Source organism: Myzus persicae, unplaced genomic scaffold, assembly GCF_001856785.1.
Source record: "Myzus persicae strain clone G006 unplaced genomic scaffold, MPER_G0061.0, whole genome shotgun sequence".
NCBI classification, from domain to species: Eukaryota; Metazoa; Arthropoda; class Insecta; order Hemiptera; family Aphididae; genus Myzus; species Myzus persicae.
This window is the reverse complement of record NW_019104242.1, coordinates 6057-26089: the sequence shown is the minus strand read 5'-3', so window position 1 is coordinate 26089 and position 20033 is coordinate 6057. Positions and strand designations below refer to the sequence as shown.

The 20033-nt window shown below is 29.4% G+C and overlaps 1 protein-coding gene across 6 annotated transcripts; it reads right to left on the bottom strand.

Annotated features, from left to right (window-relative positions):
• Positions 1-783: 783 nt before the first annotated feature.
• LOC111040390 (glycine receptor subunit alphaZ1-like) lies at positions 784-16273 on the bottom strand. 6 transcript variants are annotated; one of them, XM_022324293.1, is made up of 11 exons: positions 15875-16271; positions 14940-15010; positions 10245-10312; positions 9748-9968; positions 9557-9639; positions 8006-8152; positions 6994-7192; positions 4972-5013; positions 1756-2002; positions 1056-1304; positions 784-919 (listed from the first exon to the last, which is right to left on the bottom strand). In XM_022324293.1, exons 1-10 carry the CDS (start codon positions 15904-15906, stop codon positions 1077-1079), a joined length of 1338 nt encoding a protein of 445 aa, XP_022179985.1. In that variant the 5' UTR covers positions 15907-16271; the 3' UTR covers positions 784-919; positions 1056-1076. The 6 variants fall into 6 exon arrangements, with proteins under 6 accessions (XP_022179985.1, XP_022179986.1, XP_022179984.1 ...); XM_022324294.1 differs by having other exon boundaries at positions 784-1301; positions 15875-16273; XM_022324292.1 differs by having other exon boundaries at positions 784-1304.
• Positions 16274-20033: the final 3760 nt, after the last annotated feature.

Sequence of the window (20033 nt, the reverse complement as noted above, 5' to 3'; positions counted from 1 at the left end):
TTATAGACATTTTCCATCTTGACTTTGATTTTAGTTTTTTTTACACATCTATATCAATAAAAAATAATTCCAATCGGTCAAACAAACCAGTTTTAAATCTATCTATAACGATGAAAAATGTAAGCTCTCTAAAAAAAATTTAGTATATTATATAAGGTTCCATAACTGTGATATATGGAGTCTTGGTACTGTGTGTGATAGAAAATGATAAAAATAAACATTTGGTGTAAATGTGAAGTATGAAGTAGGTATATCTATGTATACCTATATTACAATAATATGTCAAACATTGATTGAGGATAAATAATTAATTTCAAATAATTTTTAATATTCAAATTTCATATACTTCCTTTAAGTTTAACTATCAAAAATAAGGCTATAAGGGTCCCTAAATAATGTCAAACCTACTCTAAGATTAAAATAAGTTAAAATTTGCTACGTTGTGCGTATTAGTTAGCTGGTACGCATACATCATCATTACAGTACTTAATAATAATAATTTATTTCACCAATAATCGTAATGATTAGTGATTACAATATTAGAATAAATAATAATAACAGTATTGGTTTACTCTTTACTCATTATAGCCATAGCTGTGATTTGAGTAGGAGTTATAAATAAAATATTTAACAGAAAAAATAATAATATAGATAGTTATGGATAGACCATAGATATTTTTAATCACATATTAACACAACAAAATATAATACAATAATTTATTAAAATATAGCAATTTATGTAAATTATTTTAAGTAAATAATAATTTGTATATTGTATGTATATATGCATTAATCATTTTATATATTATATATATATTAACACAATTTTATTATTATTGATGTAATCTGTAGAACATATCCATGGTTACGGAAATTGAAATAGGTAGAATTCAATGTTATTGTGTTCCACTATTGTATACTTGTATACATGTAATATATTACATAATACATTATATTATTTATACAATATAGTTAGGTACTTTGGTACTTATTTCAGCCAATTATAGGTTATCGATTACTGATTACTGATTATTATCATCATCATTAGTACGCACATGACATTTTTGTTCGTTCGTTCAGACGACGGACGCCAAAGCTTTACGCCTAGACTCAGTAATGTACGATATCCAGTACATGACGGAGAAAATGATAAAGCACAACGGGAACAGTGCCAACGAAACTTGGTCCAGCGTTCCCCTCGGCGAACCGCAATATAGTATGATATGTCTGGTGAGCAACTGGAATCGCAGCTTCCCGGTGGATGCAACCATCGCTGGTCCACTGTTCGTCGTCACTTTTTGCTGCTGCAATGTAGGGAGTTGAGCTTTTACAGTTTGAAGCACAATGAAAACAAACAGAAATTGTGGAACGTAATCATCAATATTTTTTTTATTTGGTCTTGCCATCGTTACTTCACGGCCCACATTATATAGTTCATTATAATATTGTAACCAGTGGCGTACGCAAGAATAGGATTTTAGGGTTCTACCCTCCCCCTGAAATATATCCCTTCTACAAAAAAATTGTTACAATACAATTGGTACCTAGGTATAAAAAATGAATTGCCTGCAATTTAAGTAGGATACATTTTATTATTAACATTTAAAAAATAGTGACACTACTGGGACACTACTGGGTCCTATAAAAATATTACATATATAATACTATATATATGTAGATACTGAGAAAAGTTTTTTTTGGTAAGCTGAGGTTATATAGGTTATGGGTGGGTAGTTTTACAGCAATCGCACCTACCGAATCGTCGTCTCCAGCCACATCACTTCCAGATGTTGCGTGAACTTTGTTGGAACCGAACAATGGTGGTTTGCTCGGAATGCCTCCACTGCCGTCTAGATCGCGTTTCTTATGCCTCCAATGTTTGTCGTATCGCATGCCGAATAGCACGATAAAGTACTCGACTAGCGCCAGGAACACGAACAGAGTGCATGATATTAGCCAGACTTCGATGCATTTCAGTTCCAGCGCGCTCGGCGAGTTGTTCCTGCGCAATGGCAGTGTAAAAACGTATAGTAAAACGACTTGCTGACAATATTATATATTCTAGGCATACATTGTCCGCCGTGTTTGTCTTTTCTGACTTGAAATATTTATAGAAATCAACCATTAGTACCTAACTGGCTCACTACCACATTTGTAGGCGCTATTATAAAAACTGTCATACAATGATTTTTGTTGTTTTCGGTTCAAGTAAATCAATAAAAATGTTATAAATTTGATTTATTATTGCCAGATCTTTGCGGCAAATTAATGTTTTCGAAACCCGTTTTTCAAAGATTTTAAACAAACACGACGAGACGCCAAAATATGGGGAGTCTAAGCAGGTTAGTGCAAAGCCTGCTACTATACTATTTACTATAAGTTTTAACGTCAAGAAATATGTATAGATCGGGGGAACCGGGGAACAACGGTTTACTTGTGCAAAAAAATTAATTTAAAAGCACGAAATGTACCTTTATTACGTGTACATACAATAGTCTTAATATGTTAACAGCTTACTAAACAGTAAATATATTAAAACGTTCATAATTTACGTTGTTAAACCACTAATAAAGCCATAAAGGTAATAAATAGCATTGTTTGCGATACTTTTGAATTTTGTTTTGGTCCCTCTTACCCCATTGTAAGGATAGTATAAATAAGATTATTTTATTTTATAAGACTGGATGAACCAATTACATAAGGTAGTGATATGGCATAAAATGAGAGCTTAACGGAACTATGGACTTGTTTATTAGAGAGAGAACGGAACCTGAGATATTGGCAATGTGTATAAAACAGATAACTTGAGAGCTACCCATTTATTTGATGAGGAGAATGGTGGCAGGGTACATTAACAAAAATGTCGACTGTAAAATATCGTCTTTCTAAAAATAAACTACGTGGGACCAGATTGGGTGCTTGCTGGTTTGAAATTTTTTGATTGGTCGATACATATATTTAATGTTTAAAATATACAATGTTTCAAAGTTTAAGTTATCTATAAAATGTAAAAATGATATACCTACCTCTAATATGTATAATATGTAAAAAAGCTCACGCTTACATTTAGTTTAAATTTTCCAATAAATTATTTATTTTAGTTTTTATGACCTACACTTTCTCACTGATGTCATATAGTGGTCTCCTTTGTACTTATAACTATTAACAGGCAAGGTTTTGAAAAAAATTACAGTAATATCCTATGTTTTATTCCTCAAAATCATTAGGTATTTTTTTTTGTACCTATTTAAAAAAACTTGAAAACCACACAAAAATTACCTGGTAATTATGTTTATTTTATGTTTGTGCTACTTTAAAATAATATGTTTTTCATTACTTTTGTCATGAACACGTCACACGCAACCGCCGTGACCATGCGATTTAAACAATTTTGATTTTAAAGAATTTAATATCATATAACCGATAGATTGACCGATAAACCAACATTTTACTAATTATTTTTATCTAGTTATAAAACAAAACATAACATTTTAATGAAGGGATATGGACTTTTATACTGATCGAAAATGCATTATTACTTATTAGCATATATATGTATTGTATATATTTATATTATATTATGTTAGGTACAATTATTATAGCCATGCCACTTGTCACTTGTCGATGCATTAATTATTTATATACGAATGCGATGGTTACAAAACGCCATAAAACTAAGCTGCTTTTGATCGACTTCAAAAAGAGGCTGTCAGAGAGGGTTGTACCTATAAAATTCAAGAGTCATAGTTCACACTATATACCTACGTACTATAGCGTATGTATAACATACACTTAACAGTGCTTTACCATATGGTCTATACCATACTAGATAATTACATAATTATGGAATACATATTACAGCCATACACAGGACCACAGGTAGGTACTAAGATACTATTGTGATAGATTCGTAGCCAACAAATCCATTCAATATAGTCGTATTATTCGCGGGAAATCTATGGTCATACAATATGTCAATAGTCAATACACCTAATAATTAATAGGTTAGATTAGTCACAATCATAATAGTGGATTACCATGTGATTTAGTATCAGAGGAGAGGGGGAACTAGAAGTTTGCAAAATACTTAGATTTCAAATCTGTTTAAGAAATGTAAAGAACTTGAAGAAAAGTACAAATATTATTATTTGATCGGGAAAATATATATTTTTTGGTTTTTCTAATATTCAAGAGAGAAAAAAAACTAAAAATATTTTTATTGTTACTTTTATAAATTCATAAGTATTTTAGTCAAAAAATGTTTATTTAAAATATATAAAAACAAAAAAATAAATCCGTAACTACCATTATTAATTAATGAATGATGTCTCCTGCAAATTTTTAAACGCGTCAATTTATCTAGCATTCTAGCCACACATATGCCAATCATTATAATATTGAAATTGTAATAGATATTAATGATATTATGTGTACTAAATTTTAAAAACCGAAATTTTTTTTAAATTAATTAGATTAACAGTCATATTTTATGATTTCATGTATACGATCATATATTCATATTATTCTCATACTTATAGGAGACTATCCACCATATATACATATATATAAATATATATTTTTTTATATTTTTGGAGGCTTAAATGTGCCATAATTGTAGGTAACTCAGAATACTACTACTGTCCATAATTGTTTATACATATAACAAAAAGTACCTAGCTACTATTAAGTATTATGTGGCCATAATATTATAATAATAGTAGGTACCTATATAATATGTAATATGACAATATCATATATCAAATTACACACATCTATCTACATTCTACGACAATCACACGTACGTTTTGTCTTAGTAAAACTATTGATAAAACAGTTGAAATAAAGGTTTTAATTAACGTTTATGCCTAATTGAACATTATATTACATTCAGGGATTACGTGCACGAACATGGTTTTCAAACTTTTTACACTTAACAATATTTTGTAGTTTTAATTTCTTGAGGAGACTAACTTTTTTACATTGTTCCATTTGTAGGCAAAAGCACCATGTATGCTAAAATAATGCAGATCACAATATTATTGAAACCTATTTATAATATGGTTTGGTCTATTTATTTTAAGAAAAACAGCTTCCTGATGTATGTATTTGTTTTATAGATGTTCTATGAATGTTTCAAAAATGTTGTCAAAAAAAAAAAATTACCGAAAAACTGAATTACAATATATATGCAGTACCAGTTTTTGACAAAATCGATTTTGTTATATTGTTATAATTTATTTAAAAATAAATGATCGTAGATTATAGCTAATAAATAAATTGTCATCAAGTATTATTATTTATCAAATATTTATCATAGCATATTCTAGATGGTTTTTAAAAAATATTTTGGCACTTTATGGTTTTATTTATAAATATTATGTATTTTTAACTTTTTTCAATTTTTGTTACTGGCGAATGGCCAAGTTTTTTTTCATTATTAATTTCAATTACCTAATTATAATAATTGGAATTATGTAACCCAATTACCAAATAATAATTTAAAGCAAATTATTAAGAATTCAGTATCTAAACTAAAGACCACTTCCTAATTGCAATTATTCGTGTACCACATATAATGTATACAGAATGTAATTATTATTTTGTTTAAGACATTGAATTTCACTGAATATTTTTTTTTAAATCAACTCAAATCGCATGTTATTACAACTTTTTCTTTACTAAAATATGGCTGTATTAATTTGTATAATATTTGAGCAGAAACTGGGTCGGTTTAATAATTTTAAATTCATAACACACCCTTTTTATTGCTTAGAACACGACATAATTTTTAGAAAATGCTGAATAACTTATCATGCTATTTCAAATAATTTCAATAATAGGTATTGTACATTACATTTTATATCAGAATGGCTAGAGAAGGAAAGAGAGAGAAAGAAAGAGTGGAGAAATTAAGTTGCCCCTTTTTTTTTATTTAGAACTTGAAGTAAAAACAACTTATGTTGTCCTTATAAATCCGAAAGATAATGAAACCCAGGCAAACATTTTATATAAGTCTTCAAATAAAAACTATAGGACTTGAGGGGTAGTTCTAGCGTCCTACAACGATCCCAACACAATAGACTATTATTTAAAATAATATCGTTGTTATTAAATTTATGATATTTTTTCACATCCGTATTTAGAGAGTAGCTCAGCTGGTCAAATGCTCTAACCGCCAAAAATAAAATAAGTAGTTTAAGTATGACTCACATATACATTTTTTAACAATTTACGAATTATGAGAAACAAGCAAAAGATCATTTTAGTGATGAAATGAATATAATTGAAAAATCAAAAAAATCGATAAATTCACCAGACACTAAATTTAAACGTCAACAAAAAATTAATGCATTTCTCGTTAATAAGTGATAACTAACAAACAGAGTTAGAAAAAAGAAAAGGAGCATAATATTATTCTTCAATAATTACTAAGTATTTGTATTTTTATTAAAATTGCATGAACATAGTGTTACTGAAATATATTCTCAATGATTTAGAGCAGTTATCTCCAACCTAAGGCCAGCGGGCCGGATCCGTCCCTCCAAGGTGTTTCAACGGCCCACCAAGCTAATTAATGTTTTGAAAATCATATACCTACACGTTTTCATCGTTTTTAAATTCTAATTAAACAAATCGAATTTATTATTTTTTCTTTCGGTACTTTTCGTAAGTTATGAATATAACAATTAAGTGAGCAACTTAAGTGAAATGACATAACCGTTAGGTATACCGATGTACTGTTATGTACACGTTCGACTAATTTATTCTGATAATGAGTTAAGTAGGATAAATCAGCAGTAAATGTAATATTATATTAAAATAATTTGAAAATGTAATTCACCCGATCATTATAAATTACAATATGTTATAGCATTCTACACAAGATACAATAATATCACTTATAATTATTATTAAACAGTAAACATGTTAGTGCTAAATTCAGTTTATTAAAAATACAACTATAAAATTGCCATTATGTGTCATAATATATACCTTATGGTATCGAACATGGTGACCAGTGATAGCAGTGTTGTGACCAGTAGAACCATTCTGCCAGGCACAACTTCGGGCATTACTACGAAGCTGCCCCAAGACATGATGACGAATAGCGTGCTTGGCAAGTAGCTCTCTAGCAGGTGACTTCTGAGTTCACGGCTGAGGGTGATCACCAGCCGGGCCGTGGAATGATTACCTACTCGAAAATATAATATTTTTATGACACAATTGATGTTGTATAGCTAAGTATACAGACTTCAGATATATTATACAAGAAACACAAGATTGAAGATACTAAATCACACTGTTAAGTTTCGTCAAAGTTAAATGGAAATCTATAATAATGATTATGAGTCGAAGTATGAAGTTAAAATTACTGCAAAATTTATTAACTGATATTCTATTAGAAATATGAATATAAATAACAAAGACGTAAAATATGTTATCGAATTTTAAATGTAACTAAAACAATATTTATTCAGTTTTTTGTTTTTCTCGTTAGGAAACAAAATGGGAACTCTGGTTATCCTGTTCAATTGTTTTAATCTATTATACCGACCCAGTTAGGTAAATATATTTTTAATTATTTAGGCTTATTAAAAATAAAGCTTGTAAATATACTTACTGTGTACATGATTAATAATTGTGTTTATAATAACATGCAGTACGCACCTAATATATTGTATACAGTATACTGTATATTTAAAAATAAGTTTACAAAATTAGTTCATTAAGTATACTTTGATTGAATTTTTCCGGCACTTCATTTAAGGTCATGTTTTTTTAAACTGTCCTAAATCCTAGAAGGTTAATATGATTTATAACACCATAAAACACTGTAATAGTCCTGTAGGATTAAACTGAAATTATCATTATTTTTTATTTTATCATCATTTACCGTACCATAAGGCGCCAAGTTCTTATACAATATATATGACTATATAAGTATATCAACTACACGTAACTATGCGGAAATACATGGGCGTGTGTAAACAACGTTTAGACTTACCATCGCCGTAATAAATCACATTCAAACGATTATCAGTGACAAACGATACAACGTAACGAGGCAATCGAAATCCATCTCCAAAGTCGCTGGGGAAAATCAGCGGATCGTCTCTCCAATGGAATTTCATGTCCTTCAGCGTGTATTTGTCTAACAGCAGTCAAACAGGAAATCCGAAAAAAAAACACAAAGACAAATTATACACAATATGAGGTAATAATTTTTGTGGTGTCAAAAACTGAAAGTGTCATCAGGCTGATAAAAAAAAATACGTGTACTCGGATTTTTAAAGCATTTTCCATTATTTGTATTATTTTCAGTTATATAATATTATACAATATACTATGAAAGTGCACAGGGTTGCCGTAATTTTTGGTTTTGGAAAAAAAGTGTTTATAGTATTAAAGTACAGCAAGTACATTTATACCTACTTTATTAAAATAAACAAAAATAAATGCTAACAAGTTATTGGTAATAACAAATAAATACCAATTAAGATGGCACCAGAAATGGACATCGTAATGTACTAAACTGAATCACATCAAACATAACACTGACAATGGGACGTTCCCTATCGAAATACCCAGGCAATTTGAAGTTATCTTAACAAGAATCAGAATCCGACACTCTCAAATCTCACACAGTTTCTAATGGCCAAGATAGAACCCCAAATATGTACAGCCTGTGGTGTCCAAGTCACCATCAACCACATTCTCACTGAATGCCGAATATACCACAACCTGCCCGAATCACTAGCCGAAATACTCCACAATCACTCTCAATCTATAACCAACATCATCTAACTCATCAGAGCCGCCAATCAAAAACTCAATGGCTCGTATTGCCAAGGGTCTGTATTATCAAAAAATAAAATAAAATACAAAATAAATAGAATGTCTATATTATAAATGTCTGTTCAATTTAATACTGCAAATAAAAACTAATACCGACAACGACATTATTCTTAAATATTAATAAAGCCAAAGAGCAATCGTATATACATTGTCTGATAAAAATGATACCAATAACAATTTATTTAATATTATTATAGGTACTAATATTATAATAGTGATCATATAAATAATTTATTATTTTATTTGTAAAAAAATAATTTATTTAAAATTATAGTTAGGCAAGTAATAGATGCACCCTCATGAAAGTATTTATAAAAACAGATGGTTAATGATGAAATTGATGAAATTATTTATTTATTTTTCTATCAGTTTTGTCGCCCACTATTATATATAGAGGCATAGAGCCAGTATAAAGAGACAGTATAGCAGTAAACTTACTTTGTTCTATTATATGAATAAAAACCGCTACCTATTAAGTATTAACTGTCATCTATCGATGTGGATCTGTTGCATAAGCGGAAATCCATTAAAACTTCAGAGGTTTTGTTTATTTACAATAATGAGAGCGGGAGGCTTTGATTCCATATACGATATACATTTAAATGTTATCTGGTTATAATTTTTTTTTTTTTTTGGGGGGGGGGAGGAGGGATTTCCGCAAATTAATAAAAAAACAAAAAATTAATAAAAACTTGTTTACAGCTGCCGAAGTCTACAGCGCAAGTCTGTACGTCCAACGGATAGAGTACAAAGTCCATGTCACATTTGATTATTATGGTTGCTCTGCAGAATACAATACAACACACGTACATATATATATATATATTATAAATACATGCACATATAAGAGACTCGGTGGCTACTATTTCGTATACCGTTCGTGCCCGTTACCCAATGCTAATCCGGAGTGTGCTGTTGTCGTACAGCCGTATCGATGCCAAGTCCTGGAACAGTGTAAGCACCTTCATCTCCCTCAATTGTCTGATGTACAGGTCAGGAATCCAGAATTTCGGGTCCTTGTCCCAGGTCAGCTCAACCTGGCTCGCGTTTCCCAAAATCCAGATCCTGGGGTCTTCCCAGTACACGTGCAAAAATACATCCAGAGCTATTTCCTGAAAAATACTTACTATAATAGTCCCCATGAAATCAGACGCAATAATACACAATCGATATTTTAGGCACTGGGCGATTTACCAAACATATTATACTAGCGAACTCATGTTTAATTATAAATGCATTTATTAAAATTGTTGAATGTGTACTCGTGTCTCGTACAATAGATACTAGAGTATGTGTACTATCAATGCATATACTCATATAAAGACCATATTACCAAGCATAATAAAATAAATATAATAAGTAATTGTTGTATTTCGTAAAATGTTTACCTCTTTGCTCTCGTCTACGCCAGATATTCGATTAATGTGCAATGATAGAGATACGTCTACGTCTTTGCCTACAAGAAGAAAAGCAATAAGATAATAATACAACATCCTTTAATTTAGTAGATAAATAGGATTAGGAGAAAATAAATCAACAAAAATATCAATCTTTAAATTTAGGTACCGTCTTGGTGCTAGGACATTGTACGGGGTGTTCGGATAGTTTTCTAACTTCCCATTGTCGCGGGTACTGCACTGCACAGTATTGCAATAAGAAGTGAGTGCGTATTAAAAAATATGTATAACTTTTTTAGTACACTTAAACTATCCGCGCTCGTAACATTTATTTGAATAATTTTTATTCAAAATTTGAATATTTTTCTATTTGAAATTTAAAGTCATCTAATAATAAGTGAGTAGGTGTCGAAGTTGTGTATCAGGTTGACGGTGACTATAATATATAATATTATAAATTATAATTAATAGAACATGTGGTCATGGTCGGTATCGGTATTATAAATCCATGCAGGACATAGAAAGTTAGATAGAAAGTAGTATGTGAAATAGTGAACACTTACTGTATGTCTGTATTAGTACAGTATTTTTACTTACTATATTACTCTTTCGTAATTTAATATTGTATTAAGTACTAGATAATAAATTATATATTCTGGAGAAAAATAGTTTTTTGCATGTCTTGTTGCGTTTGCGTTAAATATTAAAACAAAATAAATGTTTAGTTATTGTTATACTATGCATGTTTATATCAGAATCTCTACGAGATTGAAAGATATATATTTTCTAAATTTAAATATTTGTTAACTGAATTATTTATGCGCACGAGTTGAGCAACAATGATAAGTCGTCTTACACTATAGCCTGCAAGTGACCATAAAATAATTTTATTGGAAGTAATGGCATAAAATATTTTTACACTTAGAAGAATTGTACCTAACTATAATTTCAATTTATTTTATTTTATTGAGAAATAACCTATGTGCGTAATATGAATTATTATAGCATTTTAAATTTTAAAGAACAGTTCTCCTACGAATTTTCACTTAAGATAGTCGCAATTTTGCCTTTGAAAAGAAGTTTAGTACCTTAGTATCTAAAATAGTATAATCTTATTCCTAAGAAATATTATTATACAATTTAATATTTTTTAAACGCTTAATTTCATAAAAGATTATACTGTACATATTGATATATGTATTTAATAATATAAAATAGTAAAATAAGTGTATAAATAGTGTACCCTTGAATCAATTATTAAATTATTTTAATCATGATTTTTTACGGTTCATCAAGATACTTAAGAATGTACATACTTATACTATACATTTTAAATGTGCATTACATGCAGCTATACTAAGATTTTAAAAGCAAGCCACTCATTTTTACCAGCAACACTTTTTTAGTAGTGTACACGAAAAGCAGTAAAAAAATCTCAAAGTTGAAAATTTGAGAGTGTTTTCTGGTATAAAATTAGATGTAGTTGGTATTTTCGAGGAACAAGAATTGAAGGTTCATATAGTACATTTTAAAATAATTTTTAAAAACAAAAAAAAATTAAAGAAAAGGGAATTTGTATGTATAGTCAGTTGTTGAAAACTGTAGATTATCGAAATTTTGACCAAATGTTTATCATATAAATTTCTACACACTACACATTTTTTGAAAACAATACCTCTCTTTGAGTTATTTATAGACATTTGAAGTTTTAAGTTTTGTTCAATAATTTATTAATATTGTAAAATATACTTAGTAATAAACACTGGCTGTCAGTCTTATCCTATAGAATCTCAGCTGATAAAGTGTATGCCTTATCAAATTTACATTTATACTCAGTCAATTGTCTATACGCTTAAGAATTGTGTTTTACTTTGCATAGGTTTTAGTGGTTGAACCCATGGGTGGTAAGCTATTTTTGGCCTACCGGGAAATTTTAAAAATGTTCCCCTACATGAAAAAAATGTAGCTCGCACTAGGGGTACATTATTAGATAAACTATACTGCCAAAATGAAACAGATTTTTAAATCATTAATTACATTTTTTATTTTAAAGCAATAACATTCTATCAAATACTGGTTTTTAGTACCTATGTAATTCCTAAGCTATTAATAATTTCTTCAGAACAATTTCGTCGAGAATATCGTTCTCGACATTCATTAATAACATACCCTAATACAATTTTGTTCTATAATAGTATTTCTTGATTAATTTTTGACGATTTTTAATTTAGAAAATGTACGTTCACTTTCTACTTGAGTAGATTCTATAGTACCGCCCACAAATGCTTTATAGCATTACAAATTTGCGATGTTTAGTTTATATTATTCTAAAAATAGTATAACAACATATTTGTGGGTTAGTATGAGGTGGTTAATACTCAGTGCAACCGTGGTCCGTACTCCGTGACCACTACCCGTCATCAACCATTAAACGACGTTGTAGTTGATGGCAACGCGGCGGCTGCGGGCCGAAATCTTTTGTAAAATACCTCAAAATAGATATAACTGTATAAGATTAGGTTAGATATTGATTGGACCATTACAATAGATATTATTTTACATTTCTTATTTATATTGTTATTGTATAATACTAACGAATCATTGCGTCAAACTATATAAATGGCCCCATCTCCGAGATACGGAGGGTGGCCCACCGAGAAATGTGTAGAATATTAGATGTTTTACTATTGATGAATCATTGAATATTAGATACTATTTTTACCTTCACAAGTATAAAATTATATTTAATTGCATTATTACCACTTTTGGGATGAGTCTACGGCAATTGAAATAGATTTCCTATTAATATATTTTTGGTATAAGAGTAGACTAAAATACATTAATGTAATTTTGAATACTTAAAAGCTTTTTAAATATTATCAGAATTAGTTGTACTTCTTATAACTATTTTTAGTAGGACGCCAATTTTCAAATTGTATTTTCTCTTTATAATCTAAAGCATTCTTGTTTGAAGTATAAATAAATAATATCAGCTTATTTTCATAACATCATTTGTATCCATAGGCCGCACAATCAAAACAAAAAATTCTAAAAGGAAATTAAGATAATAAGATATTATTGGGATTTTGGAGATCCATCTCACTCAGCTCAAAAACCAGGGGCGTTTCCAAGTAAATTCCGTGGCCGGGGGGGGGGGATTACTCTTGAATACCACTTTAGTCAACGAATAAGATTAAGACCTATATGTTTGATGTAATATTGAACAAAGGCTGCAAAACAATACAACATTTAAAAGTTAAAATTATTCTTTCACATTAGATCCATAATTAATTTTAATAATATGAATAATAATTAATAATTGATATAGAAATAAGTTATATAACAAATTCTAAAACTATTTTATTGGAAGCAGCAAAACGATCAATAATATGCTGTCTATATTGATCATTTCATTTCAGTGTATATTAAAAAGCGCAAACCCAGTCAGCTTCTCCTCACTCATTCGGCTTCTTAACTAACTTTTTAATCTAATAAACAATATACCAAAGCAATAATAAGCAAAAGTGTTAGCAGAAGTAATAAGCAAAAATAATTTATTTACTTAAGTACTTGAGTGTTTAAGTTTGTGCATTAAATACATCTATTAGTAAATTATTGATTTACTGCAATCAAAATTAAAGTATAGTAATAAAAGAGAAGTTAAGCTGTTAGTATTTTTAAGTATAAGTAAAAACTAAAAATTTAAGTGAACATATTATATACTTAATAAAAATAAAAATAGTGTGTTGAAAAAAGTCCATAGTTTAATAAAGTTATTAAATAAGATATATATGCCAACAGAAATGTAAAAACAAATTCAAATATAAAAAAAATTATTGGGAGCGTTCGTGCACTCCCCGCCCCTCAGGGATGATTTTGTCAAAAAATAACGCTTAATGAAATTAATTTCAGACCTTGCCCATGCATATACTATCTAACATTTAAAATGCTATTAAGAAGCCATTTTTTTTTTTGTTTGACCACTAAAATTCATGAAAAAATACTTGGTGGATATTAAGTGTTTTTAAAAAAAGTTAATAGGTATACTGTGCATGATGGAAACTTAAGTAGGCATAGGTGATTGGGCAAGTTTGCTACAGGGGTAAGTACCAAGTATTGATATACATCAACTAAAAGTTATACAGTGTATGTTCTCCACAACGCAACACCGCCAATGCATCAATTGTATTATCCATTTTCACTTATAAAACTTAAAATGTGTGTTTTAAATACCACTATATCAGTGGTTCCTAACCTCTCCTATTCCACGCTCCCTTTTGTAGATTTTCAAAAATCTTGCCCCCCCTCCTATAAATTGTGAAAAAATCGATCATCTTTTTTGGTATACTTTACATGTAAGCTATATATACAATATTTAATCAATAAAAATTGTATTTCGTAATAACTGCTTGCGCCTCCCCAGCAATGTGTACACGCCCCCCAGTTTGGGAACCAGTGCACTATATGGTATCAATAAAATTAATTTGTTCAAAGTAATTGATTATGTGGTTAGTTGAAACAGACATTTGTTTTGTTTTTTATTTTTGCATGTGTAAAAAATTAGACGAGACTGTTACCATTCAACGGTTCGGCTTAGGTGTAATTTATTATATTTAGGTCAAGGTTGTGGTGACTGGTGAGTATATGTGACTGTGAAATTAGAAAAATTGTACGTTGAAAAATAACCTGGAAGACTATTTTTGTTGTATTCAGTTTCCATTTCATAAAAATCCTTTGAACGCACCAAATGAAACATTCTGAAAAAAAAAATGTCAATCTAATATTCTATACATTAACCTACTTTCTGTCATGTACAGGATGTTTTCCAGCTAATATATAGTAATACTATTCTAAACTTAATGGTATATATAATATATCAGGGATGGACAAATCAAAGTTACTATAGAGGCCCAATTTCAGAAAATTTAAATCTAAAGGGCCAGAGCATAGAAAGCAAAAAGAGTCATTCAAAATATAAATTTTAATTAGAATTTATTTTGTTTATAATGTAATTTAAAAATGTAGTTCGGCTTAGATAAAAAAAACCTGCGGGCAGCCAGTTGCCCAATTCTTGTATATATTATGAAAACGCGATATTGGATTTGGATATTATGAAAACGCGGTGACCCATCCCGGCCATCCCTTATATTATACTTGGATATACCTCTGCATGTCTACTTATCTGCTGCGAATTACAGTTTTGATGTTATACTCAACGTAATGATCGAATAACATCATAGTATCTTATTGTGCCATAACTTTTAAATTAAACTATTTGTACAGGGCCATCGACAAGAGAGAGGGGACGTTAGGGGGTCTACTAAAAAATGACATGAAGGCTAGGTACTAACATATTATTTTAAGTTAGTTTATTTTGGTAATTTTTTACAATGATGACCCCTCCCCCTCCTACATGGCCACATCATATTAAATTCCTGTCTATGGCACCTATAATGGTAGTATATCTGGAGACTTTACACACAAGTATCATACACAGTGTATGATACACTTTAAAGTATACAGTACACTAACCACTAGTACCTACCTTTATATGCTACGTATACATTAGAATATATAGTCCAATAACTTAATGTTGTAAAGAAATAATGAAATTGTCTTACGCGACTAATGATAAGGAAGCACTCGGTCTCATATTGTGCAGTGGACCACGGCAAACAATACAATCTCAAAAAACTATTCGTTGTTACTTTACTCTTTTGTACGCGTTGTCGGTTGGTATTCATATGATATTCGTATTTATATATCGCACGGTTATCTCGTTTGTACAGTTATATTTATATATATAAAAATATAACGACGACGATTCGCCAAAATCGAGAGCAAAACACATACACCGTCCAAATGTATTCATGGGGCGATTTCGTAAGCAGCTAGTAAACACCACGAACGCCACTGTTTTTGCAGTACACGGCACTAAGGGAGGTATATTAAGGTGTATGTATATGGACTTTGAAAGGTTTCCTAAGTCTCGTGCAAAAACCGTTTGTTGATCGCGTGACTTATTTGAACGCGAATTTCACCGCTGGCCAACCAAAAATGCACTAGCGCCAACGGTATGCAATATACGTTATACATATATATTTATGTACGTTTACTAAAGCAGCTACAGGAGACCTTTGCACCTCATGCCTATGTACATAATATACATGCACGTGTATTAATATGTACGTATATATATATACTTAAATTATACATTTTACACACACCGTGACCTTATTATAATATAATCCGTCTACGATATACTCAATGCTATTACGTTTGCTATTATTATGTCATACCTCAAATGCGTTGTGCCATGATTATATTGTTTGTTTACATGATGTGCCGTAACGGAGAACATAATATTTAAATTTAATATACGCCATCGTCCGTCACAATATTCCAGCAGTATGTTTATACAGTTATACATTCGATGTGGCTGCTGGAGTTGGATGGCACATACGACAAAATAGACGTTCTAATAAGTACGTACATGCGGCGATGTTAAATAGTATCATTTTAGTGTCACCTCAGTAAATAATATTGCTCCGCTGGCCTGACCGTTCTTTATTTAGTTGCTAAAGTATATTATTCCTATACAATATAATAATATTAAATTAAGCAATTATATTGAAGACTGTCTACAATATATGTCAGACACTATACCTACATTTATAATATTATTATGTATCGAAAAATAACCTTACTGGCTGTTAAAGGTTAGGTACGACATAAAATAAGTTAATAGAAAAAAGTATCTATTAGAAGCGAAATTCGAAATTAAAATATAGACAACAATATTTATATAGTCATACAAAAAATCTTTGACTGTTTATTTTTATAATTTTTATACATGTGTAAGAACTATACACAAATTATTTATTACTAATAATAAATTATTAGTTACTGTTATGGCATATATAATGTAAATATACATTTTTTTTTAAAATAATTTTTTATAATATTAATAAATTTACAATCTGTAATAAAATAAAACAATAAGTAAATGTGAGATTTTTACAAGGTTTGGAGGCTTGACTGAAGGGTGCGTCCATTGACACTACTTCAAACTGGTTTTTTTTTTTTTTGTAATTATTTAGCGAAGTAAATTACAAGGCCAATTTCGTTTTAGTCGACGGGGAGAGTTATCCGGGAGAGTCTTAGAGGAGAGGTTAGAAATTAGAGGGTTTGGAGGATTATTTGTTTTGGAATTCCAAAGTAATATTGATAGCGGGTGACTAATATTTTGAGATCTATTTATCATTGCTTATAAGTTTATTTATGACTGTGGTTAAAAGAGAGATAAGAGGATTTATTATTGCTTTGAAATCACCAAGAAATGAGGATAATTTTTGGGTAAAATGATCTATGTGAGCAAAGGAAGGGATGTTAAGACTGATTGTTTTTGTTTTCATTGGTAGTATTGGTTGCTTGGGCATAGGTTTTTTTTTCCGAATCAGTAGGTAGTTAAGTTTGAAGTAGTGTTTACATTATTTAAATTAACATTAATATTTTTGGAACCAGGGTTTTTTTTGGATATGATAAGTTTTTCTTTTTGATTGTTGAGTTGATTGAAATTCTTTATGAATCGGGCATCCTCTATAGTTGGCTGGGTGGTTGCCTTCGCATAAGGCGCATTTTTCTGGGATACTTTTAGATTTTTGGCAGGTGTCAGAGAGATGATTTTCTCCACAATGGACGCATTTTGTAGGGTGGTAGCAATAAGATTTGGTGTGCCCAAAACCTTGACATCGAAGGCATTAAATAGTTTGGTGGTTGAAACGAGGCTTTTCAACCTTAATTTTGGTGTAGTGTATAAATTCGATTTTAAATATGTCTTTGTTGTTTAATGCGGGCTCTAAGTCGATAAAAAATATTGGTAGTGGCAGTTGAGTTGTGCGTTGTAGAACATTAGTGATGTTTCTAGCAGATAAATATACATTATATAAAAAAATGTTTTTGTTATTTTACATTAATATATACACAGAGTTATAGGTGCAGAGGCGGCTTGGGGAGCTTAACCCCTCCCCCCATATTAATGATCAGAGTTATGCTGCTGATACATTTCTAGCCCCTCTAGTTGCGCCCATGTAACACAATCAGTACTTTTTAGCACAATTAGCACTATCATGTGATGATAAAATGAAGTTTACATGTATGTTTAGAGTAAGAAGCCACCCATACGTGTACTCTTAACGTGATACGTAAAAAAACATTAATTAACTGTAAAAAGTATATTTTATAAATTATATTAATAGGTACATTTTAGTAAATAATTACTTGTATAAGTGGGAAAAGTAAGTACCTACATGCAAAGAATATAGATTTTAATTTGTAATAATTAATAACAGGCTCATAAATACGAAAATTACAATAATTACAATAAAATATAATAATTGAGCATGACGCTATTACAATATAACTTAAGACTATATACCATACTATAGACTATAAAGTAATATAGTTTTAATTTTCTGTAAACAAAAATCACATAACTATGTATTTACATATTGCAGTAGATATTACAGTGACATAAAATTGAATATTAAAATAATCAATATACTAATTGTTGGAACTCAAAATACCTGCTTAAAAATTACAAAAATTACATTCTAATTCAATAACGCATAAAAACAAAAAACAAATGAATTCTTACAAATTAAGTTTTCTTTGATCATTCAATAATAACATTAAATCATTATAAGCTTTAATAGAACAATCGTTATTCTCTAAAAAATAAATAAGACGACCTTTAAGGAGTCTATATAGTTGTCTAATATCACATAAGAGTATAATACACTTCGATAATTTTACGTTGTGTGAGTTATTAAAGAATCAAAATAAGATTTTTTTAAATATGTCAAACAAATTACATTTCCTATTTTTGACATATTATATTTATTTAAAAATCATCATTAAAAAATATAAAATGTCTTACTTACTGTTTTCATCATATGACAAACTTATAAATGAACCTACGAATCCACAAATTAGGTTTCTATGACTTGTATCATTGGTTACTGAAACTAATTATTCATAATATTCTTTCCATACAGATACAGTCTTTACTTAGGACATAAATATGCATAACAGGTGTAAAAGTAGACTTTAAGTTCAATGTTTATTTGTTTGTTTGAGTAAAATATAACCTTCATTACAATATTCAATATTGTATGTGATCGGATAACCGATTCATATTTATTAAATCAAATTACAAACAATATATTTTATTTTTCCAGTTATGACAATTTTGACAATCCATAATTCATACCATTCAAAATAAAAATATTAATCATACATACATGTTTTTATGCAATTTATCAATAATAATATAATTTATTTATATAGTATATAAACAATTTGGACCATTTAATTTTAAAAATATTCTACCCACTAAGTAGTACCTTCTAATAATTCATTTTTTTCAAAATCAATGGCTTCAAAAACTTAATATTTTATTGCAATAAATTATGTACTGTAAGATTTGAATTTAATTTTGGTAAATTTTAACCCATGGCAAAAGTTTATCTTTTTAAACATAGTTTAAATTAAGTGGAGTACATTGAAGTTGAGCATTTTTATTGTTTTAGATCGAATAACCCATATGAACGAATAATAACTCTCATAATTTTAAATTGATGGATTCAATGAATATATTTCTACAGCTTCGATCAAAAAAAAAACAAATCAAATATTTATACATACCTAAATGAGGTCATGATGTACGCTAATGTGTCTATTTTGAAGTAAGAAGTTACTCTTAGGTATATGAACTATTAA

What these genes read in the sequence shown, in the direction of transcription:
- LOC111040390 (XM_022324292.1), bottom strand. Translation starts at nt 15,906, where the DNA reads ATGAGACCGAGTGCTTCCTTATCATTAGTCGC. An exon ending in ACACTCCGGATTAGCATTGG is followed by an intron (nt 9,640 to 9,747) that starts GTAACGGGCACG and finishes TGTATTCTGCAG; the next exon opens with AGCAACCATAATAATCAAAT. An exon ending in ACCATGTTCGATACCATAAG is followed by an intron (nt 5,014 to 6,993) that starts GTATATATTATG and finishes GCATTATTTTAG; the next exon opens with CATACATGGTGCTTTTGCCT.